The sequence below is a fragment of the Prinia subflava genome, chromosome 5 (genome assembly GCF_021018805.1).
Source record: "Prinia subflava isolate CZ2003 ecotype Zambia chromosome 5, Cam_Psub_1.2, whole genome shotgun sequence".
Taxonomy (NCBI): Eukaryota; Metazoa; Chordata; class Aves; order Passeriformes; family Cisticolidae; genus Prinia; species Prinia subflava.
The window spans coordinates 47,804,861-47,828,766 of NC_086251.1; the positions used below are offsets into that span (position 1 = coordinate 47,804,861).

At 43.8% G+C, this 23,906-nt stretch overlaps 1 protein-coding gene across 1 annotated transcript in view; it reads left to right on the top strand.

Annotated features, from left to right (window-relative positions):
- LOC134551486 (ras and Rab interactor 3-like) overlaps positions 1–23,906 on the top strand; it is a 153,445-nt gene that overhangs the window by 115,085 nt on the left and 14,454 nt on the right. Inside the window, exons 21-24 of the mRNA XM_063399148.1 lie at positions 12,716–12,788; positions 15,176–15,267; positions 19,058–20,536; positions 22,941–23,249. Of these exons, the coding sequence (XP_063255218.1) occupies positions 12,716–12,788; positions 15,176–15,267; positions 19,058–20,536; positions 22,941–23,249 (1,953 nt within the window). The remainder of the gene's footprint in view (positions 1–12,715; positions 12,789–15,175; positions 15,268–19,057; positions 20,537–22,940; positions 23,250–23,906) is intronic.

Below are 23,906 nucleotides of genomic sequence, written 5' to 3' on the forward strand. Positions count from 1 at the left end.
GAGCTTGTGGTAAGGACCCACAATACACCTTGACAGGAAAGGTGCAGGCAATTACTGCACTCCAAAGCAGTTTAAGAGCAATCACCGAGTGTTGCTGCAAAATTGCAAGTCTGGTAGCAAAAAGGATGTTGATAAAGAAATCCAATGTCTGCCCTGGTCACCTTATTTGACCTTTCTGAAAGTCAAACTGAGCTCGGGAAGAGCAGACTGGAGTTTGATATGAAATGCTGAGACAGGAGAGATTTAGGGAAAGATCACAACTCAATAAAACCCACAGCAGCAGTTTAACCTGCCTGGTTAATTCTTTAACTGCTTTTACCTGCTTGCCATGAAAGTTTGTGAGGATCTGACCACTTTGTACATCCACCAGTGAACATCTGCCAGGAAACTCTGTCAGGATAGAAGGAAGAGTTACACCAGATATAGAGGCAGCAGGAAGGTGGACCTTGCTGGAGAGGCCAAACAGAAATTTAGATGAGCAAAGGTGATCCTTTCCATGTTGGATGTTAGTAAATGTGAAATCAACAGGAAAAGCTTACTGAAGATCTAAGATTTTACAATATACTTCCTTGCCTTAATTATCCCAAATAGGTGCAGTCTAAAGATGTGAAAGCAAGCTTAATTCTCAAAGTCAACTTTGCCAATCCTTACAAAGTCACTTCAGCCACTTCAGCACTACCATTCCTTCTTCAAAACAAAACAAAACAGTTTTTATGATAGATTAATGCCATTTGCACAGATAAAAAGGACATGTGCAGTCATTCTGACTGTAACAGTATCAGATGGAAATTAAATGAGAGTAATCAGGCCGCAGCATGTTTACAGAGGGGCACTAGAGCAACAGGGGGACGGACTTGGTTCATCTTTGCAGGATTAGCTCTGAACAAAGCTGCTGAAAGCCCAGGTCTTTACATCCCTGCCAGCCTGAGGTGAGGGCTGTGGGCACGCCTGGCATGATGGCAGAGCTCAGATATGAAGGAGACAAACTCCTGTGTGTGTGCCTGCCTGGGTCAGTGTGTCCCAGTGCTGTGGGAGGACACTCACTCACAGGTCAGGGAAGAGGAGGCAGATTGAGCAGGAACGACTCAGTAGATGCCCTCTGTTGGCTCAAGCACCTCCAGATGCCAACAACAGGCTTGTCTATGCACTCATTTGGCACCCAGCTCACAGGGCCAAATATAGTCATTCATGGCAGATTTCCCTGTTTAATTTTGTTAATGTTTATTTTAATGCATAATGCTGAGGCTGGATTAATGAACTCAGAGACTGAAGTACGTGCTGCTAACATGTCACAGTACAGTCAGGTGGTATTTTCCCACGTGAACTACATTGTAGTTCTGCACAAATGAGGTCATGGGAAAAAATAGGAGGATAGCTCGGTTACTGCAAACTACTCATAATTTAACTCCTTTAATGTGAGTGGCCAGTTGTGCAGATGAACTTTGTGATATGAATCTTTTTGTGGAAGTGTTGACAGCTCTTGCAATACTTCCTCAGTTTTGCAAGTCTTTTTGCTAACATTCTGTCTCCTGGAATCGGGAAGTAGAGTGAAGATAGGCAGAATTTCTTTTTCCAGAAAGAAAAATAACCATGACAAATGCAGGGAAAAACCTTACAATTTTGGTAATACTCAGAAAACAGAAGATACAGGAAAACAACCTATAAGAAGACATTCTGCCATTTAAAAAATAATTTTAATTGCATTTATTTTGGATCCCTTCTGAATTAGAATGAAGATGGAAGAGATAGAAATCTGTGGTACAGATTGAGGCCAGAAGGATGGGCTCCTTCTCTTCATAGCTAAAGTGAATAAACCGGTGTATGTGCTGGGATACCTGACTGACTTCAAAAATGAAGATATTTATTTGGGTAACATTTGCAGGTTTTCATGGGAGGTTTTAAAGATTGGGCTGGATGAAGCCTTGAGTGACTTTGTTTGACCTCATGGATGGCCCTGGTTTTGGCAGGACTTTGGGCTAGAGATCTCCTCCTGTCCCTGCCAGCCTGAGGGATCCCATAAGTGATACTGAGTCTGGCTGTGGGCAAGCTCAGAGCAGACAGCAGTTCTCAGAAGGGATGTCTCAGCAGGGCAGCAAAAGCACTCCCCATTCTCTAAGGTCCAGGTTCTTGAAGAAATACTGCTAAGATACACAAAGTGGTGAAATAATAAGTAAAACAAATATTTTCTGTACTAGTGTGTCACCTGTGATCTCCCCAAAACCCATAACCTTCCTTTCTTCAGCTTCTTGTCCCTTTGTATATAGGGAAAGATAGAATGTGCTCTGTTTATTTAATCAGTGCAGATTTGCAGTTAACTGTTATCACATACTTGAAAAGGCCCAGTAATGCCCCACAGAGGTAATCATATGCCCCTAAGCATATTGGAGAGCTGAGCTTGCTGTAGACTGAAATGGATCTCATCATGTGCCATTAATAACACTGCAATGCTCCTGGACTGTTGTTGCACAGATATTAAAGGGAATTTTCAGTTGGTATGGGGCAATCAAAGGAGTAAATGTACATTCCACCCTTCCCAAGTCAAACCTCTCAAAACAATCTGGCTCATCAGACTGCAGGCAGAAAGGTCCATCAGAAAGTATATTTGGTTACTTCTGTTGTCACTGTAATGGTACCAAAGTTCCTTTTTAAATGGTCACTTTAAACAAAACAGGTGGCCTTCTTCAGTGGAAGCCCTGCAGCATTCAGTGCTGGAAAGAAGAATTCTTAATTCTGTAAACTAAGGCATGAAAGCACAGTAGGACTATTTATAGCTTTGATTTCCTCTGAATAGGTGAGAGGCTGAACCTGACATTACAGAGTGAAAAGATCAAGGTGGTGCTTTTTTTGGTTTTTGGTTGTGTGTGGGTTTTTTTGATAACCCATTCCGGAATTCAGTGATAAAGCAAAGAGAAGACTGACTTGGCATCCACCTCATGAACTGTCCTGGAGACTTGTGTACCAGTCAGGAAGGTCATTAAGCATCTTCAAGTTAACTACAGAATATGACTTTACTGAATATACATTTATGTGTATAAGGAAAAAATATCAGTTGTCCCAGCAACTAGTAGTGAAGGTACTGTAGCCCCGTGGGTACAAGTAAAGTAGGTGGAAAAGGGCATGGGCCCTCTCCTGAGGAGAAAGAGTCAGGTTTTATTTGAGTTCAGGCTGTGACTTCGTGCTGACACTGGTGCCACAGTAAGAGCTCTTGCCATTCCTCATCTGTCAGTGTCTCTGCCCTCAGCCCCTCTGGTCCCTGTCGTTCTCCTGCAGGTTATGGCTGGGAAGAAGTGAGTAATGTGGATGTGGGGGTGTGAAAGCAGGACAGTGCGGTGGGGAAATGCTTCCTTAGAGGTGCTACCATATGCTGGGTTATGTGGAACAAAGTCTGGAATGGAGAAAGAGTGGTAAAGGGCTGAGGGGCTGTGGGTGACCTTGGGAAGGGCTGGTGGCAGACTGGAGAGAAAGGTCTGAGAACAAGCTGGAGTGGGGCAGCAGGTGACCAGGGATAGGGTCACATCCCGTAGACCTGAATAATTGTATGAGCCTCCAACATGCTCTAGGCTGGCCACAGAGGCAGGAGCCCATCAGAGCTGCTTTATGGTGCCAGGAGAGGAGGCAGCAGGCAGTGCAAAAGCACTTCTGGGATGGGTGGAAGTCAGTGCAAAACTGTGGCCAAATTGCCCCATAGCAGCCAGCCTTCCTGAGGCAGAGCATTGCTGGCAGCAGGATGAAGAGCTGACCTTTCCCTTCCCTGCAAAGATGAATTCAGCTGACTTTTCCAAAGGAAGTCACCAATTTTACAGGCTGAGGGCTGAAGCACAGCTTGCTGAAGAGGCTTGGCCAGCTGTGCATCACCAGCCCTGCTGAGAGACCTTTTGCTTGCTCAGCTCTTGACAATGTCCAGCGCTGAGGTACCAACACAGCTATTCAGACTTCTTTTGTATGCTTTTTGTATAGCCTGACAGGCAGCTCTGCGGCTGTACTGTGTGGAGAGTCAATTTTTCCAATTTACTTAAGAGGAATGTTTTCCTTTATTGTTGCATGATGGAGCGTGTGATTGAGGCAAAGCAAGAAACTGTTGTCAGCTCTGGGCCTGACAAGCCTGAAAAAAGAAGAAATGTGCTGGAAAAAATAACAAGTTATCAACACCCTTGGGACAGAAGATCTCTCTTCCCTTCTTTCCCCAAAATTGGCTGATTCCATCTCAATCAAGCAAATCATACATTGCAGCAGCAAAACTTGTCCAAGACTACTTTTTTTCAAGGATTAGCAAATTGATGAGTAAAAAATTGCGTATTTTTACCAGGAGAGACTGAAAAAGTTGAATATGTAGTTAACTTTCAGATTCACATTTTAAGGAGTTTAATTGCATTTAAGGAGGCCTCTGGGCACACAGCTTGTCTCCTATTTTCCTCAGAGTAAAGGACTCTGTTCAGGGTGGCAAACACCTTGCTGTTAAGCAGAATAGACTGATGAATGCTGTTGCTTAACTCAGTTCCTGCTGCTGTATATAAGATATAGAGCTACCCCACTTATCTTCAGATTAGCCTCTCAGACACAGATAACAATCTGCCTGCATCACCCAGGGCTCTGCATGGGCTTATTTCCCCTGTTTATGCAAGTTTCTCGTTAGCAAGAAAGGTCTGCCATCACCTACACAGCTTCTGGGCATGGAAAACCTCCCACTGAGCAAGTGGGCTCCATGGCAGGGGGTAACTGGGCAGCCCTGCCCCAGCCCTGACCTTCAGCTCTGGGAGTGCTGTTTTGCTGCTGCTTTCTGCTGGATCTCGTCTGCCTCCACAGGAGTACCAGACCAAAGGCCACCTCTGTGTGGGCTGTAATAAGGCATAGGGGACATTATCTTTGTCTAGTCTGCTGTCTGTGGTTTGATTCGAGATAAGACACTGAATGATTTCTGGTCCCCCAAGGATGTCTAACCTAGACATCTTCCCAAGATCAGTCTGTCTGCCAAGGATGAGTTCCCTATTATCCACATCACCATTAACCCTGAAAAGTGGCTTAGAGTCAAGGAATTCCCCTTCAGGAGACTACTCTGAACTAAGAGCCCAGAATTTTGGTTTGGCAAGAACAGTGATCGTGGGCCTGGGGGATACTGTAAAACACGGCATGAGGACACATTTTATGACCTCTTGTGCAAGTCCATAATTTCTCTCCTAAATGCAGACATGCACAAGGAAAGCAGAAAGTCTCACCGAGTCCTTCTCATTTGAGTTTTCACATCACTTTGACACACTGCTTATTTTAAAACATAAAACACTTGTGCAGCTGCTTTTTCAAGGTTGAACAGTGCCAGGTTTCTCTGTGGTTTACAAGTTGTTTTGGAAACATTCTGGTTGCTCATAGCGGGTAATGTTATTCTTTTTTTTTTTTTTAACTCGTCCTGAAGAGTTACCTCCCCTCTCTCAATACAAATACTTTCATTTTTACCCTAAGCTTTAAACCGATGGGATTGTAGGAAAGCCTTTTGGAAAGAAGCCCTCTGGATCTTGTTAGCTTTGTTAATCCTTACTTTCGCTTTTTTTTTTTCTTATTTTTTACTCCCAAGAGGCATAATGCAAAATCTGTGTGTAATCAGAGCTAGAGACCATGCGTGCTGTTCTAGGATAATATTGTCTTACCCTGCTCTGCTTAGTACCTTGAACACAACCCAAAAAGCTTACTGGCTTTAAAACAGCTACTCTAAATCAGCACCCATAATACAAGTGCCCTTGTCTCAGTGGCTAAACAGAAACAAATGATAGTTTTTTATCCTTGGGCAGTGCTATCTTACAGAGCTTAATAAACAGGAGTTTAGATTTGTAAATAAGGTAAATAAGGTACTGTTTGAAGTGAAATGAGGGCATTAAGGATCTCATTCTCTGACCCTCGAGTAGGACCCTCAAGGTCAGTGACAGTGCAATCTATCCCACTCAGAAGCAGGAGACAAAAGAACTTCTTTCACCAGGTTGGCAACCAGGTGGGATTGAAGCTCTAGGAAGAAGTGTATTTTTTTTTCCTTTTTTGTCCACCCTGTGGACCTCTGCCATTTCAAAGTGGGTTATTCCCTTCATCACTCACCTTTGGAAACTGTCTTGTTTGTAAAGGATTTTCTTCTGGAAGTCTCTCCAGCAGAATGTGATTCTGAATACTGGCTTTCCTTAAAACACTTGGCAAATTTCCTTTTTCTGTATGATTAACCTCAGCACTATGGTACTTTACAATGTATCTCAGAACCAGAGAAATAAATTTTTCTCCAAAGTAAATGGAGAAAAAATGTTTTTTAAGAAAATACATCTGTATGATAGCATACATTTTTCACATAATAATTCATTCTCAGGATTTATCCATATGACCTGGAGACTAAGTTGCTAAGAACTAAATCCCCAGAATTTCAAATCATAGCACTGTTTCCTGCTACATGAGGCACAGGGGAGACCCTTTATATAGCTGAATGCTTCCTTTGCTTCACAAAGTTTTACCAAAGAAATTTGTCTCTTGAGAGTAATTTACAAGTGTCTATATCCAGTTTGTCTTGTCAGCCATGGGCCTCAGCCCTGACAGTTTTAATGGACAGCTGGGCAGCATAAATCTTGCATAGCCATTGTAATGTACAAGTGGATCCTGAATGACCTGCAAAAATGTGACCTCCCCAGCAATGATCCCAACTCTTGCTCAGCTCTTGGTGCAGGGTCCACATTGATTGAATACATTATCCTACTCCCCTGGGTGTCCCCTCAGTCCTCAGTATTTCAGAAAGGCCATGTTTCCGCCCTTACTCCTGCAAAAGTAGAACCTGTGTAGCTACATCTAAAATCTTCAGCTGTATCTCTTATTGATGTCTGGTCCTGGGAATTCCCCTGGGAAGAAGTCCTGGGTCACCTCTGTCTGAAGAAACGCTGGAATTTTCACAGATTTTAAGGTGTTTATTCCATACCTGGAAAGCAGATATGGGCTTGAGGACCTAACAAGTAAGGCAAGGGCTTTGAAGCTGAACAGCCGCTCTCCAGAGTGTGCTCTGCTCTTAATCCCTGAAATAGCTGGCAGTGCTATCCACATGGATACCTTTAAGGAAAGCACTGAGGAGCTGTGACACTTTTAGCTGAGTTGGCTGTGCTTGAAGTACTTGAGTGTGAGAGGCACTCTGTCATCCCCTGCTGAAACACTGATTGCAATGAGGAGGAAACAGAGCAGCAAAATGCCTCTAACAGGTTCCTGCTCCAGCATCCTGCAGCAGAGACAACATGACCAGGCAGCACTGGGATTTTAAGCTGAATTAAAGGTTTTAAATCTCAGTGGACACCAAGGTGCTGCCCATCTTCTTGGGTGAATGTGGATGAGCCAAAGTACAGGGAAGCGGCTCTTAGGTGTGAGAGCAGTTCCTTATCTTAGGAGCAGAACATGCACACAGGGTAGAGGGGAGCTGTCATCTCTACCGAGTGTCCCTTCCATTCAGCCTGAGAAGAGCACAAAAGCCCATGATTTGCATCTTCTTTAATGACACCTTGTTCAGCACAGCATAATTAAATTTAGTGAAGAACATAGTGTAAAAATAGATTCCTCTTATACTCTACAACCAAGCTCATTAACACTTTATCACTTTCATAATTCATTCGTTCCAATTTCCCAGGAACTGCCATGAGCAGTGATTTTTTTTCATCATGGCCAGAAAGATTAAACTCTGTAGGACGCCACAAAATTGAAATCTTTTGAAAAAGAATGAGTTGGATGCACAACAGGAGACTCAGGCAGAAGTTCAAACCGGAGAAGTTTCAGCCCTTCCTTGATGAGGAGAAAAACCAAGAAAAAACTGGCAGTTAAGGAAAGAACACTAGGAAAGACAAGAAAGACAAAACAGACAGGCTGACCAGGACAGTGTAGAATTGTGCAACCTATACCAAAACTGCAGCTTCGACATCATGTGGAAGAAGCAGAGACATCAGATTACAGAATAAATTTTAAAAGGCCTTGAGGAGGGAAAACACATAAACAGTGGCAGGGTTTTACAAAAACACAGCACTAGAAGGCCATACAGCACCATCCACAAGGTCATCAAGAAATAACACAAGAAACAATGCTGGAGACAGACACCAGGAACTTCCAAACAGAGATGTTGCAGAAAGGTTCCATGAACACACTAAGGACTTCTACCAATGAAGTCTATATTTCCCTTCTTAGCAACATCCAGCTGAAGCTCTTTCTCTTAAAACCACCACGAGCCAATTGCATGAATAAGGGTCAGAACTGGGGAGCTGAAACAATAACCTGAAGGAATTACATCACACTCTCACACATTTCTGCTAAGTACAGCAGGTAGGACAAGCACAATGTATCATGACAGACACAACAGCCTCGGCCTTGAGGATATGGCAGTCACTGTAACACCCCATTAAAATACCCAGGGCTCATTCCCCAGGGGCAGGAAACTGCTAACCCGCAACAGCTTGAACTGTCAGTGTCTGGGAGCAGGAATTTTGGTAGCCTCTGCCTCGGAGTGGTCCCGTCCTCATAACAAAGTTTACTCAATGAGGGCAGGAGAACAGCAGCAAAGCTGGCCTGTGCTGCTTACTGCAAAGGTCGTGGCAACTGTGGTATCAAACCAGAGACATATCAAAGGAGAAAAACACCTCTTGTTAGGAGACTATGTATTTATAATCTGAAAATAGGAATAGAAAACTGGAATCACATCCATAATGATAATTCTCACAGTTTTCCAGAACCTGGAAGAGTGAGAACATCTAAGCACATCCAAGCAGGACTTCTGAGGATGGTTGTATTCTCAGTAGTCCTCTGTCAACATAACTGCTGCAGAATAAGGAATTAATGTCTTTGAATTCAGATGTCTCTGAAGGACTACACAGATACCAAAAACAAATGAAAAACCAAGTGGATAGCACTGACAGTGCCACTAGAGAAGAAGAAGCTCAAGTAATTGAGTCCCATGAGCCTGTGTAAGAAATATGATGGCAATTGGCTTGGTTTGTACATGTGACCAGAACAATGGAACTAGCAAAAACAATTCTGTGGGGAAAAATTGGAGAGGAAAGGAAGGCAGAATGCTCAAGGACAGTGTGACTCGAAGACATCTGCATTTGGATGGAGAAATGATGGGGAGATGCAAAGAGTAAAGGGAACATGAATACAGATCCCAGTCAGTGCCTGAACATGACACTCTTCAGAGCATGCTGGTGTTTGAAAGCTGAAGATGAGACAATCATAAATATATATAACAGTTCATAACCTGGCCATGTTCTGTTCATTTATTGAGTTGCCAAAGGGCACAAAAACAAAGTATAGTCACCAATGAACCACTAATTCATGTTACTAATGCTTCCGTCACCCATGAGAAAAATTCAATCATTCCTTATCTCTTTGTTTCAGACTACTCAAAATTGCCCACTGATCTACATATTTCCCCTTTTATTTCCTGAAGGTGATATTTTTCAATGGGTTTCTAAGTATCAGGTAAAACTCAACATGCTGTGGCAATATATTTGGCTCACAGAACCCAGCCTATTTTTTCTCTTGCTTTTGATCATATTCTTGACATTCTGGCACTGTTATGGTGAGATGTAGATATTTCCTTGCTCTTCAGTTGCTCTGGATCTAGTTTTACAAGCCCAAGAAAGGTGAATTTTTTCTTAGCACTTTTCATCAGGATTACAGCAGTCTGGCAGATGTCTGCTTGTATATTCTGCAGAAGTCATGAGTTCCTATAAATGGCAGCATCACGATCCCTCCCTAAGCAGCAGTTCTCATGTCAGTGAAATGTCCCCAGCTACCCACAGCACACCCACAGCCAGAGAAAATCACCTCTTCCTGATTGTCTTCTCAGGGCAGGGTGCCTTGAAGGCAGCAATGGCTCTGGGGGAGAGAAATATTGTCCTCAACAGTCAGCAGAGCCCTTTTAGCTGTACAAAATTGCTATTTTCTGTGTTTTTCCAAGAATTAGAAACATGCAGCAGGATGCACATAATGGTCTCCACAGGTGAGTGACAACCATTCCCACAAGGGAAGTTCCTGTATCGAACACATCATCTGCCATCCAAAAGAAAAGCACTACTTATCAGCAATGTCTGCTGGTGCCAGCAGGTGTCTAGAAAAAAACAGGTTAAGAGAAAAGTATTACATTTGCTCCCAAGGAAGGTGTTCCCCACAGGAGTTTGCAAAGCTTTCCCCACGGATGCTGTGCTGGGAGCAGATCCAAGTAGCCATGGCAACCCTGTGCAAGCTGCTTGACATGGGCACTATTCAGAATAAATTTTGGGCTGAGTATTGGTCCTGATGGTGTTGGTACCTCGAGTAATGACACATCTAAAGCACTATTCTTACTATTCTTCCATCTGTTCGTACTTGTTTGCAGGCTGCCCAAAAATGTCCCAGGAGAGCTGTGGGTCTCTGTATGATGAATTCCAGCCTGCTGAGAAATATGCTTGGTTTTGTTACCTTCTATGACCTGCCAGAGCAGGGACAGTCCTATTTATATATACCACCTGCTGAAAACTTCTGTCCTTGAGCTTCAGCAGCTTTTTGTACCTAGTCTTCTTTAGCTGTGTAATTCCTGGTGATTTCTGGTGTTTTATGCAATTTAACTACGTATGTGAGGAGAAGTAGCTATGTGGTGGCAAGGCACTTATATGTGGAAACTCAGCACTCAGACTGACCTTTTTTTTTGTTGTGTCGAACGTTCAAGCTCCCAAGTGGCAGAGCTTCCTGGCACAGAAACAATCAATAGTCCCAATCCAAGCAATTTGCTCATATATGTGAGCATATAAAGGTGCAGCCTGGTCTCTTACGGATACCTGCAACTCAGAATGCCAAAGTGAACATGTGGTTCTTGACAGAAGAAAAGTTCCCTTAAAACCATCATCTGTACAAAGGGCTTTATTTAGTACTGGAGATTCAAGCGAATTCAGACTCTTGGGTTTTGGTTCATTCTCCAGAACAGGACTGGTTTTGTCTTTATTTTTGTTTCCTGTGTCAGAACTGCAAAGCAGATGGGTTTCAAACTAGAGAAATTGTTCATGGTAGATGTTTAATGAAAATCCCTGACTGAAATATGATTCTTATTATGGAAAAAGAAAAAACTTGCCAAACATGATTTTTCCAGTTGTGAGAGAAAAGTGAGGGAAAAGGATTGTTTTGCATGAAGTTTGTTTTAAATTCTACATTGCAGTCTGGTATGGGTGCATACACTGAGGTTGAACTGCTCATGGTGATCCAACATAAACTGATGCTAGGAATGATGGTTGAGAATTTTACGGCCTTTGTCTCTATAAAAAATGCCTACATTGGAGTAGTCAGCCCAAAATAGCAACCTGCTGGGCCTGGGCTAGAACAAAGGGAGAAGTAAAAGGAGGAAATGCCTCGTTTGGGGAATGAGATATGAACCTGAATGAGAGACAATCTTGGGTGTTTTCTTGAAGGAGGATTATGTGATGGGTGGAAAAGAAGAGGCAGGGCACAGAGGTGAGGGAGAGGAGAGCCAGCTGGATGTCTCCTTCCTGCAGGTGCTGGAGGCCCTGCTTTGCAGGAGACTAACCACCAGGCAGGCAGGGCAAGGGGCTGGAGAGGCTCACAGGGCTGTGAATCACGGCTGACTAAGGAAGCTGAATCACAACAGCTGAGCTTTGTGCCCACAGCTCTGACCTCTGGCCTAGAACAGTAAGATGGAAGGTGCCGGATGGGAGATTAGAAGGAAGATGCACAGCATCTGTGGGCAGTGCCATGGGGATGGGAGCCAGTGCTGCTCCCTGGGGACTCTTGGCATGCTCCTGTGGCAGCTCTGGAGTGCATCTTTGGGATGGTTCTTTACGGCCAGTAAATGGGCATTTCTGAGAATACACTGCAGATTTACTAACTCTTGTCAATGTCTGTTGTGGGGGTGTGTTGTGCACAAACAGGCATCAAGTTTGTGACACTATAAGGCTGAAGCAAAGATGGACACGTCTTCTGCAGATCCAGGTCTTTCTGCCTTGGGTTACTGGTCTGTGAAACTTTCTCCTTTGGCCAGTGAATTTTTTCTAGTTTAAAAGCCAAAAGCTCTATAGTAACATGTGAGATTTGGGCTACACAATGCCCAAATGCATGTCATTATAAAGAAGGTCATCTTAAAGGACTCTGCAATATGGTGGATTGTATTTTGCCACTTAAAGGAGAGTGCAGTCATTACTGAGAGTGAATAACACCATGGGAGGGAGAAGAAGGAAGAGATACAAATAGGCTGTGCTCACACTGCCTGTGTGACCCGGGTCAGAGCCCACACACACAGTAATGAAACAGTAATTTCTACTTTTTTTTTCTTCAAAGCACTTTGTCCATCCAGACCAAACCAGATTCCAGTGTGGAGAGTTACAAGGTCAGCCCTGTATGTACTGCAGATATGCACATCCTTAGAGACAGATGGGCTTGTAATGATTGCTTTGAATGTGACCTGGGAGGACTTTTTCTTTCCATTGTTTCTGTTAGTGTCACAACACTTGGATATCTTGAGCTAACTTTTCAGAAGGCCAGGCTGAGATGTTTATTCCCTAGTGTCTCCCTGAAGAATCTTGTTGCATTTGGCCACCTGAAGCCAGTTCTTTACATTTCATCATAGTAGTCCATGCAATTACTGGAGAGTCACAGAACACAAGATGTGCCAGCCAAACCTACCTAGATTTTTTATCAAGTAGCTCAAAGAAAACAGCTGCTGACCGTCTTTTCTCTTTTTCACCAGTCCTGTACCTGGAAGGATCTGTCCTTGTATTTGAGGATGTTTTCAAGCTGGTTGCCTTCTACTGTGTCAGCAGGTGAGTTGGATCCATTGCTTCCCCGGCACAGTCATTTTGCCCTCCCCTCTGGTCTGCCCTCTTCCAGGCCCCAGTCCCAGCACAAACCCCTCTGTTTCCTCTGCTACCCCTCAGCCTGCCAGACCAGAAACTGTTTCAGATGCTTGTGTCTGCAATGGGGCCAGGTCACCCCACAAGCACAGCTGTCCCTGAAGCTGGAAGCTTTGTCCATAAGGCTGCTTCCACAAAGAACAGAGACACTGAACTGGGGCCAGGAGGGCAGGGAGGAAGAAGGGCCCCGAGTTAACTAATCATTTAAAGCTTTAAGCACACACACCCCTGGTTAGGTCACTCAGTAGGAACAGTATGTCTGGGGTAGGACACTGTGCTACAGCTTATCCAGCCAGGCCCCCACTGTTCTGAGGGCTGCTTCTGCAGCCAGCAGAGTTCAACTACTGAGCCACAACTCCTACCTGCACAGGAGAAACCATGCTCCACCTCACCCTTATCAGTTAATAGACATTTAGCCATCTAGATGTGTATACACCCTATAGAATGAACATAAGTTAACCCCTAGACCCTTATAAAGATTTCTTTCTCACCAAAGCAAAGAACAGCCCAAATGTAAAATAGAATTGGATATTTCTGGTAAGTGGCTGGTGACAGAGAAATAGCCTCACTTCTGCTTTCCTGCAAAAAGGATCATGGCTTGAGAAAGTGTCTCAGAAAGAAAGAAAAAAAGAGAGAAAATTCTTCTATTAGCTCCTATTTTAGATGTTATTTCTGAGTGTCAAGCACATATTCAGATGGTTCATGTGATTTTCCTGGCTACAGTGAAAAGACAAGATAAAAAGGGAATAATTTTCTGAGAGAAGCAGGTAATAAAAAGACTGACCTACCAATGGCTGGCAGCTCATAGGAGCTCTCTGTGATGGTGAATGTAGAGGCCTGAGAACAGGGACATAGTAAATTGTCTATGAATAGCTGGAAACAGCTTCCCAGGGCTGACAGGCTCTTCTCAAAAAAAATTTGGCCTGGATATATTACCTACCTGTAGGTAACAGATGACTTGGTGGCTGGTCTGCAAGCTGCTGCCCCCTTAATAAAACCAGTTCTTTTTCTATTAGGTCAGTGTCCTAAAATTTGATTTTAATATGTTTTTTCTAAAGAAAAAAACAAAGGAAAAAGAAGGGAACTATTCATGTATTCATGCATATAAAAAAACAAAGAAAGCAGAAGGTACGTGGACCCTCTTCCTCTTTTAAACCTCATATCTGCCATGAAAAAATAATAAGCCAGGGATCACATCAGTTTATGTCAGTGCTCAGCACAACAGAGTGCTCAGTGGTGCACAGAGAACCCATAGAGACCACAAAACATCAGTAGGGTATGTATCTGTTTAAAAGGTCAGAAATAAGTCCCCTGCATTCATCTGCAGTCATGTGCTTTTTTGGGGTGTGCATTTGTGTGCATTTGTGTAGCAGAGACCTCCTACTTACAAGGCCAGGTTTTCCTATAACCATTCCTTGTACCATGTAGAACATTTTGAAAAACTTTTTATGTGTAAAATGATCCTGCACCACTCCTTGCTATCATTTAGGGACTGGCTTTTCCAGTCCTTGTTAAAATGGGAATTGAGGCAAGAACAGGGTTAGCAAATTGTCACCGGGCAAAAGGCAAACCTGAATATTTCACTGGCAGACACCAAGTGCTCTGTTAAATTGCTTCAGACTTCAGGTGTGTTTCAGTGAAACCCAGCCAACATCCTCTGAGAAACTCTATCTTTTTTTCAGTAAAAATACAGTATCTTTCCAGAAACCAAGTACTCAGAAGTCTGAGAGTGGAGAGTTAGAGGAATATGTGTTATCTCAGTGTCATGCAGCACTTCTTCACTGTCTGTCCCTTCACCCAGGGGTCTTTCTTCCCCAATCTGTGCTTTGCTGTGTACCCATGACTTACAGAGGTTTTTAAAAGAGGAAGCAGAGTAGTGAGATAGGGGTAAACAGAAAGAAAAAGGACTTCAAATCCTTTCCACATGAGAAAGATTGATTTTTCTAATTAAAATGATTACAATTTGCAGCACCTCACTTTTAATGGGAAGATATTTCAACCCTTGTGGTCTTCCCTGAGGTGAGAGGCATTCCTGCTGTTTTCAGAGGACAGAGTCAAGACACAGTGATTAAGTCAGTGCTATGGCATGAAGCATCACCACAGAAGCTGGTGATCTTTTGTGAAATCAGAGCAACTCAGGCTGGCACAATGTCCATAACTCCTTATCAGCCACGACTTTGCAGATTATGGCTGAAATTGTGAGCCAATACAATCACTAAAATCAAGTGAAATCTGGAATTCCTAACAATTGTGGGCCTTATCCTTTTGCTATTTTTTCATTGTGTTTGTTTCTACAGGGATTTGCTGCCCTTTACCCTGAAGCTGCCACAAGCAATATTAGAAGCCAGTAGCTTTCAAGATCTTGAAATTATCTCTGGCCTGGGGATAGGTAAGTCCCTCAAAGCAGTCAGATTTTCACTTGGACTTGTGAGAACACTGGTGCCTTGCACAGACATAATACAATTGGAAGATGGATGAACTCTTGTCTTTGGAACAGCTAAAGAGGTCTGAGTGCAAGAGGAAGTTGTTTATAATCTTTATGTTCATAGCAGGATGCTGACAAAAAGGGCACTTGCCCCTTTGGCCATGAACCTCCACCTGCACCTCTGTCCAGGGTGTGGTACCTATGTCTGGGTGAGCTGTGGCTTTCAGCAGCTAAAGTGCAGCACAGCCTCTCAGGATGACTTATACACATTGGAAGTAGCTGGTGTCTGAGCTATATGGAAAACACCTTTGCAACTTCTCCTTCTGATGTGTGGGGGCAATGCTGATGAAAGTGTGATATTTTTGAATTTTGATATTTCTGCTTCCTCCTGCAGGATTTCTAGTTGGTAGAGAAATATGTATCGTCCCAACATGTTCTCTCACCTCACACTAATCACATGCGAAAAGGAACATTATTTTTAGTGGCAGCACCAAACAAGCAAATTTTAGATGAGATGTATAAAGTTACAGATAGGAAAAGCAATTCTGTTAACTAAAGGAGATCTCCTTTCTATTCCTTTTCATTTAACACACTCCACAGCTACTTCAGTTAGCCACTTTCATGCTCCTTGGTTCTTCAGTTTTCCTTCAGGTGTTGAAAACAACGAAACAATGGAGAAAATTGAAGAGTTAGCTCATTTAGAGGTAGTTATTAGAACATTCTCACTGTTTTTGGATCTTCTGCATCATACCTCCCAGAAGGCATAGGCAAACCTCACTGGTTTCAGCTCAGGTGGCTTTGTTGAATTTCACCAACAGACTTGCCTCTAACACTTTCAGCATCCTTTATTTTGAATATGTTCCAATTTGTCAAAGCATCCTTTTATATGGATAAAGTCCAGCCAGCACTTATTGCTGATAAAAAGGTACATTACAACTTGAGATAACAAGTTGCAAACTTAATTTTTTATCACAAGTCTAAAAATTTGGATTGAAATATAGGAAGTGTATCATGAATCTGCAACCTTCAGTCTAATTTGAGCCAGCAGAGGCTATCTTGATTCAGGCAACAGTTTCCAGCAACTTCTGAAAGAAGAGATTAGTTATAGCACAAGCACCAAAGCAATATTTGTTGTAGTCTTTTTCCTTCTATCCTGTACTGGTGGTCATAAAAGTAGTGAGGCTTGGAAGTTTATTTGTATTTCATACCAGGCAAGTTTCTGACAACAGAAGAAAACCCGCCATTGTGTGCAGTCTTCCTGGGAAATGATGGTAGCTTCCTGAGCTGTTATGCTGTCTTAGTAGAGTTGAACAGGCTCCGCTACTGACAGATGCTGATTATTGCTTCCTGGAACAAAATTTTGTGGATACAAATGGGTACGCAAACAATTAAGTGCTGCCTAAGGTGGAACTTCCAAAGAAAACAAAGCATTGTTTGAAATTCTCATATGTTGCTTTGTATTTATTTCAAAGTAATACATGTTTCAAGGGGATAGAAGTAAGATGTCTGTCTGCAAACTGAATTGTTCCACAAATGATCTGGCTGCTCTGTTGTTGTCACAGAGGATGTACTGCAGGCCCTCTAGTCCTGACCTCACTGGTACAGAGGTTATTTTAGCAGGAGAACCAGCATGACTGCACTGCACAAAGAGCACATACCATCACAGACATGACAAAGACTCCAAGCACTGCTTAATTATTCCTCCCAGGGTGCAAGATAAGGGAAGATCCAGGAGCAAAGGGAGATGATCGAATGGCCTTCTCTGCAGTGTGGGGCAGTGTGGCTTTGCTGGGAAATGCCTGTTTGAAGCAGTTGTTTTACTTGGTAGAACCACATCATCTCTTCCTTCCTAGCCTGAGTGGAGCTTTGCGTTTTCATCACAGTGCCTTATCCTGACCGCTACTAAGAAAAATGACCAACTTCCCCTCTGTAGATTGGTTTACTCACTGTTTCCTCAGCCCATGAGACTTCACAGCATTATATTCTGACTTAGAACAACTTCCTCTGTCCTGCATTTGCTGATACTGAGTAGAGCTGGAGAGCTTAAGGAAAATGCTACTCCAGCCAGTCTCAGATGTGAGGGGGTGTTAGTATGTGTGGTTGTATCAGCATGTCTGCTCCCAAATTCTGTTGTTAAGAGTGCTGTTGTTCCTAGAAACACTATTATTTTAAGCTTCTTTGTTCTCCCCCTCTCACAGTAAGAAATCAGAGAATAAAGCTGTTCTAACATCAGTCACCCTAGGATAATATGCTGACATGCTTATAAAGCTGAATTTGCTATGGACACTAGCCTAGGCTGTGAGAAGCTAAACAGGTGATTTTATCCTGATGGGAATAGACTGTTTTTTAGCTCACCTCTTGACCTGAGAGATGAACCCCATGCTCAGCACAGAGGGCCATCCCATATGTGTGCAGCCCCATCCATCCTCTCTTGAGCCCAGCATGTGGTGTTTTGGCAGGGAGACACTCTGACACCAAGCACGGGGCAGGGTTCAGGCACTGTGTGGCAGCCCCATTGCATCCCCTGAAGCATGCTGAAATAGGTACTTAATTGTTTGCATCCTTGTGTTTCTAGGATTTCCCGCCTTCCCCTTAGCCCTAAATCTATGGGCACCTATACAGTTCTCATCCAGTGAATACCCTCAGAGGTTCATACCCTTTTCCTTGGTCAGAACATATGAGGTTTGCTGGATCCTGTTTCCTGATGCTTCCAGTAGTGGACCCTGGATCGGCAGCTTTAATGTTGATTGAAAGCAATCAGACTTGTAAGGCAGGTTTGAAACCTCACTTTTGGGGAAAACGAAAAAAGAATAATGTGGTACTGAATCTTTTAAAAAAATATACCAGTGATTTGTTGGGTGTTTTTTTGAATAGTTACTAAAAGGCAAATTATAATAAGAGATTTCTGACAGAAATTACTACTTGCATGTGAAATCATATTTCTCTTTCAGTCTGAGTTGAAGGCACTGAAGTAGTTAACTATTCCTTAGTCCTTCATCATACATCCTTCCTGTGTACAATTTTTTGCATCATCTTTTCTCACTGACACTTGCAAGCAGTCTCAAGGCAAGGTGCAAGGCAAGTGGCAATGGCTGTAGATAACAGTCATCCAGAACTGTGAACTTTAATGGTAACACTAATCTGGGTAAGGTGTTTAAAATCACGTTTTCAGACTGACTGTACTGCCAGGCAGGATCAGACCCCTGTGTAGAGCAGGCTGCCACATGAGCTTGCTGCATAGTCATCTTCAGCTGTTGTCTCCTGGTGCATGTTGGATCCTGGCTGTCTGTCTCAGACCTGCACCTCACTGTGGTGAGCAAGAGGCAGACACAGCTTGCCTGAGGTCTTCACATCCTCTCCTTGGGTATCCACAGCTATGTGCATTTGGAGGGCAGTGATCACTGAACAAGCATAGAGCCCTTTTCACCATCATTTATGTTTGTTACTTGTACCTTCCTGCTCATACTGAAAATGCTAAGCAGCATTCACAACTTTCACTAGGTGAGTGTCCTAAAATTGACAGGGGAGAGAATTCTGGTGAAGCTTCTGAGCCTATCCCCTGGGTTGAAGAATTTCATATGCATAAAACAGGTAGCGTTTTCTTCACACTGTTTTGTGCAGAGGTTTGAAAGTTTGACATTGAAATTTGTGTACCATTTCTTTTAACAAGAACTATATTTTCTACATATCATTAGCAGCTAAAATTCTCTCAGTTTTTTTCTTTTTCATTTTTCTTTCTGTCTTTTTTTTATAGATTTCTGGGATTCCTACTTAAACCACAGAAGACAAGACTTATCCCACCCTGCAAAAGACTCTGCTTTCAGCATTTCCCAGGCAGACAGTTTAAGATCTACCCAGTGTTTTGCAAGTAGCACAAACCACTGCTCATGTGAAATTGAGCTGTCAATAGGAAATGACAGGCTGTGGTTCGTGAATCCTATTTTTATAGAAGAGTGTAGTAATCCTTGTCCTCCAGATGCACCTTCTGCTAAAGGCCACTCTGGGAGCACTGATCTCCCCCCTGCCACCACGCTTACTGGGAGGTCTCCTCGTCGACGGCCTCCTCCCCCTCCACCTTCTCATGCTCTCATTCAGAAACCTTCCCTGAAGCTCCCACAGGACCCCATGACTGCCTGTGAAGAAAACAAGCTACTTACTAAGCCACTAGGAAAGAGCATCGAGGAAATGAAAATAGAGGGTTGTAATGACAAAGAGGAAAGGGAGCAGAGCTGCTCAGTCAGTGAGCCCTTGGCAGCGAGCCCCAAGAAGGGCTCCCAGCCCTCTGTTCCCCCACGGAGGCGGGTGAGTGAGAGGACCTCAGAGGAGAGCTGTGTGGGTAATCCTGAAAGTGGTGAAATTCTGAAAGGGGAAGGGACAGAAGAAAACCAAGATACAAGTGCAGAGAGCAGAGATAAAACGTTCTGGTGCAAAAAGGCTGTAGAAATGCCTGGGGAGGTTCCCAAAAGGGCTGTATCACAGTTTCAGGAGACAAAGCCTGAACCTGCAGAGAAGAAGGAGGACATGCCTAAGATACAAAGCAATGCCATTGAGAAAGGAAAGTCACCTCCCATCCCACCACCGAGAAGGAAGAGGCTTTCCCAGGTACCAAGGATCCCCAGCTCCTGCCAGCTGAAGCAAAGAACAGTGGGAGAGACAGCCACGGCCACAGGGCAGGCTGTGTGCAAGGGCAGCCCTGCTATGGTGACAGGAGGTGCCGCATGGACACACACCAAGACTGAACCGGGACATGGCCACAAATCTGTCAGCTCAGCTGAACTGGAAGGGTCACACTTGTCCCTGGAGGAGCTGGGAGGCAGCACCATGGCTCAGGCATCAACATCTGAGCCAGACTCCTACTCCACCAGCAGCACAGAGGATGACCTGGAGATACTGAGTAGTTCATCCGGTAAAAAGACACGCTCTGTGATCTTGGCCAAGGCCAAAAACAGGCTGTCCTTGGCGAACCTGTCCACTGTCTTTACAGTCTTTCTGTCTAGTGACAGGAAGCTGCAGAAGAAGATAGTGGAGCTGGCACAGGACAAGGATTCATACTTTGGCAACCTGGTGCGGGACTACAGAGTGTACAGTTTAGAGATGATGGCAAAGCAGAGCTCCAGCACAGAGATGTTACAAGAGATCCGGCTGATGATGACGCAGCTGAAGAGTTACTTAGTGCAGAGCACCGAGCTGAAATCTCTGATAGACCCAGCCTCCTACACCGAGGAACAGTTAGGTAAGTAACTGTGGTTTATCATCCCTGGGCCTGGTTTGGGAAGGTGAGGAGAGAGACAGAGTCATGCAGACACAGGCTCTGCTTTACAGAATTATAAACCATCTCTTAAAATCTGAGCGGTGTGAATTGAAGTCTGCTCTGTGGTTGCCAGCACTTGGAGGAACAGCTCTAAAACCTGAAGACCAATGAGGGGAAAAATCCCTTTATGAATGTTTTAAAGGGAAGTGTTTAAGCAGAAGAGCTGTGTGGTATGTATGAGAGACACACATGTATGTATGTACATATATGTGTGTGTGTGTTTATGTATACACATAGGTTTGCACACACAGAGCTGAATTCACTGGAAACACAAAAGGCAAACTTTCCCCTTCACACCTGCATTCCCATAGCCTTCCACATCCATTGCTCTGCTACAAGGATGGAGAACTCCCTGCAGTTTGGAGGTCAATTACTGTCTCACAGGGAGGGACAAGACTATGAAGACTTTGAGTGGCAGGTTGGAGGAATCACTTGATTGTGCTTTGTGCTCCTCAGAGCTCAGAGGTACAGGTGAGCTGTCTGTTGCAAGACTACTGCATAGCTCTGAAATGAAGTGTTCACCTCTTTGCCACAGATACAATTTGCCTTTGGGGAGAAAAAATATTATTTGTAACTGTTTGTTTAGAGGTGCTTCATTGCTTCTCATTCATATCCTCTGAGGGCATAATGTGCTACTTCTCTCCTCCTAAGGATTGGACTGCTCTGTTTAATGTACATCCATGAGGGAATATAAAAAGAGTTGTAGCACTTTTTACACCAGTGAAAGCTGTACAGCCAGAAAAAGTGTGCATGCACGCACTCACATGCTCCTTTGAAAGCTTTAAACTGTTTCTTGAGGACCTGAGAACCAATGCAGAGCTATTTGTGGATCCTTAAGTCAGCTTCAAACAAGCTGGGAGTTGGAAGACCCAGAATATGGAGTGAACCACAGGAGTGACCAGGGCTGGCAGGAGATCCAGCAGCTCCAGTATTAGGTGGGACTCAGTTAAGTGGCGAGCCAGGACTAAAAGGCAGTACACTGTCAGTCCCAGCAGGCTCTGCCCATTTCCTTCTCTCCCAGCAAAGGTTTCACATGATCCTGCAGATCCCCAGCCAGCCCCTGACATATCTAGGAAAGGGAACCTGCAGTTTCACATCTCATGCATCTTGTGTAACACCTTCAATCTTTGTCCAGATAACCTCTTTGCTCAAGGTGGAGAGTGTGGGGACAGCGCAGAGACGTCTATCTTGGATCTTGATTAGTGAAAGTGGAAAGGAGGAAGAAAGCATTGTCCTTGTTATGCTTGGTAGAGCTGCTATGTGCAAGCATCCCACCACCTTCCCACAGACATTCCTGGTTCTAACCCTGTATCTAACCCTGTTCACTGAATAGTGTGATGTGGTCCAGTCAACCTTGACTATCTTCTGCTGTGGGGGACAGGGATTCCCACTAGAAGATTTACCACTTGAATTTGCCCTGCTTCAGGCTCATCGGTTCTCTGGTTTCTTTGAAATAGTTGCATTTTGAATACATAAATATTACTGCCCTCTGGTTCATTCCTCACTGCCTGAGCAGATGAACTCTTTTGCCAAAGACCTTTTTGCCTCAGTGCAACAAGAGGATCTCTTGCAGTCCCTCTAGTTCTCTAGGAGTTGCCTCTGGTTTCTAGGAGACAGACAACAGACTTCCTCACAGTGTCTTATGCTTCCTTTCATCTTCAGCCAAATATGAAGCAAATGTTCAATCCACTCATACTATTTCCTCACACACAGGTGGCATAACAGGTGTCTCATAGGATCAGTAATTTAGAGTCCCTTGAGCAGTAACAATAGAAACTTCTGACCAGATATTGGTGTCTGTCTCTGAGCTGGTGGCTGCAGCTGCTTTGAGGAAAGAAAGGGGTGCTTTGAGGGTGTAATTGATTTCACCCCAAAGTGATTATCCCAAAGGAGTCAGAAGGAGAGGTCAGAAGGGACATGAGATGAATTGCACCTGGGCATCTGCAAAGGCAGGGCTATGAAAAAAATCACAGTTAGGTGAGACTCCTCTTCTCTCCCCAGAGTTGGCTTTCCTGCTACCTGGCAATGCCATGCTGGTCAGCCAGGAGTCAGGCAAAGAGAGCAGGGACTGCTGGTAGCAAGAAGGCTCCTACAGCTCCAGTGACAGAGACCACACACTGATGTTCATCTCAAGCCCATCTAGGACTTCTGGATAGTGTTGGTAATGAAATGTTTGCTTTCTGGGATGTAATTTCTGTTCCCTTCTCACAGCTATGTAGTAGTGCTTGAATAACCAACTATATGCTTCTTTAGGACTCTTATTTGAACCTGTACCACTGTATTGTTTATTTATCATTTGCTTTTGTGTTCTCCCTTCTCTATGCAGAAGTGATTGCTGAGACAGCTTTGTACAAGTGTGTCCTGAAACCTTTAAAGGAAGCCATTAATTCCTCCTTAAAAGAAATACACAACAAAGACGGATCTTTACAGCAGCTGAAAGAGAACCAACTTGTGATACAGAACACAACTACCACTGACCTGGGCGTCACAACCAGTGTGCCTGAAACTGCTGTGCTGGAAAAGATCCTTCACAAGTTCACGACCATGCACAAGACCTATTCTCCAGAAAAGAAAATTGCCATCTTGCTGAAGACCTGCAAACTCATCTACGACTCCATGGCTCAGGGAAATCCAGGTACAGGACTCCCACTGCAATGGTATCCCCCATGGGTCTTCATGTATCAAAGGAACAGGGTTTATGATACAGCTGGCATAGCAGTATTCACACTGGAGGTAGCAGTGATGGTTGATGTGTTTGGTATCAGATGTCCTCAGGTTGTTCAGAATGGAATGGTTAGTGAAGTTCTCTGCATTAATAACTGGTATAAGATGTTACCTGGTTAACTTCAAGCTCTGTAGCTCTAAAAACTAGTTACTTGTAAGTGTGTGTTTTATGGATAATGTCCTTTTTGCACAGGTCTTCATACAGATCTCCAAATATCCTCAGGGCTCTGTCCCAGCTTGTAGCAGAGTAATGGTAAATTCTAGGAATGGATCTTTGGGAAAACACTCTTGATTTGGCCTTTACAGAATTTTGCCTAAACTGAGGAGGAGATGCAGAATGCTAATAGTTTGTTACTAATTTCTGATGCTCCAGTAAATTCTAAAAGTCACTTCTTCAGTGCAAAGCAATATATGCTCTGAGTACAAACAAAACATGGGCCTCAGGCCAACCACTAATGCAGAAATTAAACCCTTGGCCTGCAGACAGGATGCATCTTTGCAGATAGACCAGCAAGTCCCTTCCTCCAGCAATCTGCCCTGCCAGTTCAAGAGCCTTTTTTGTGTACTG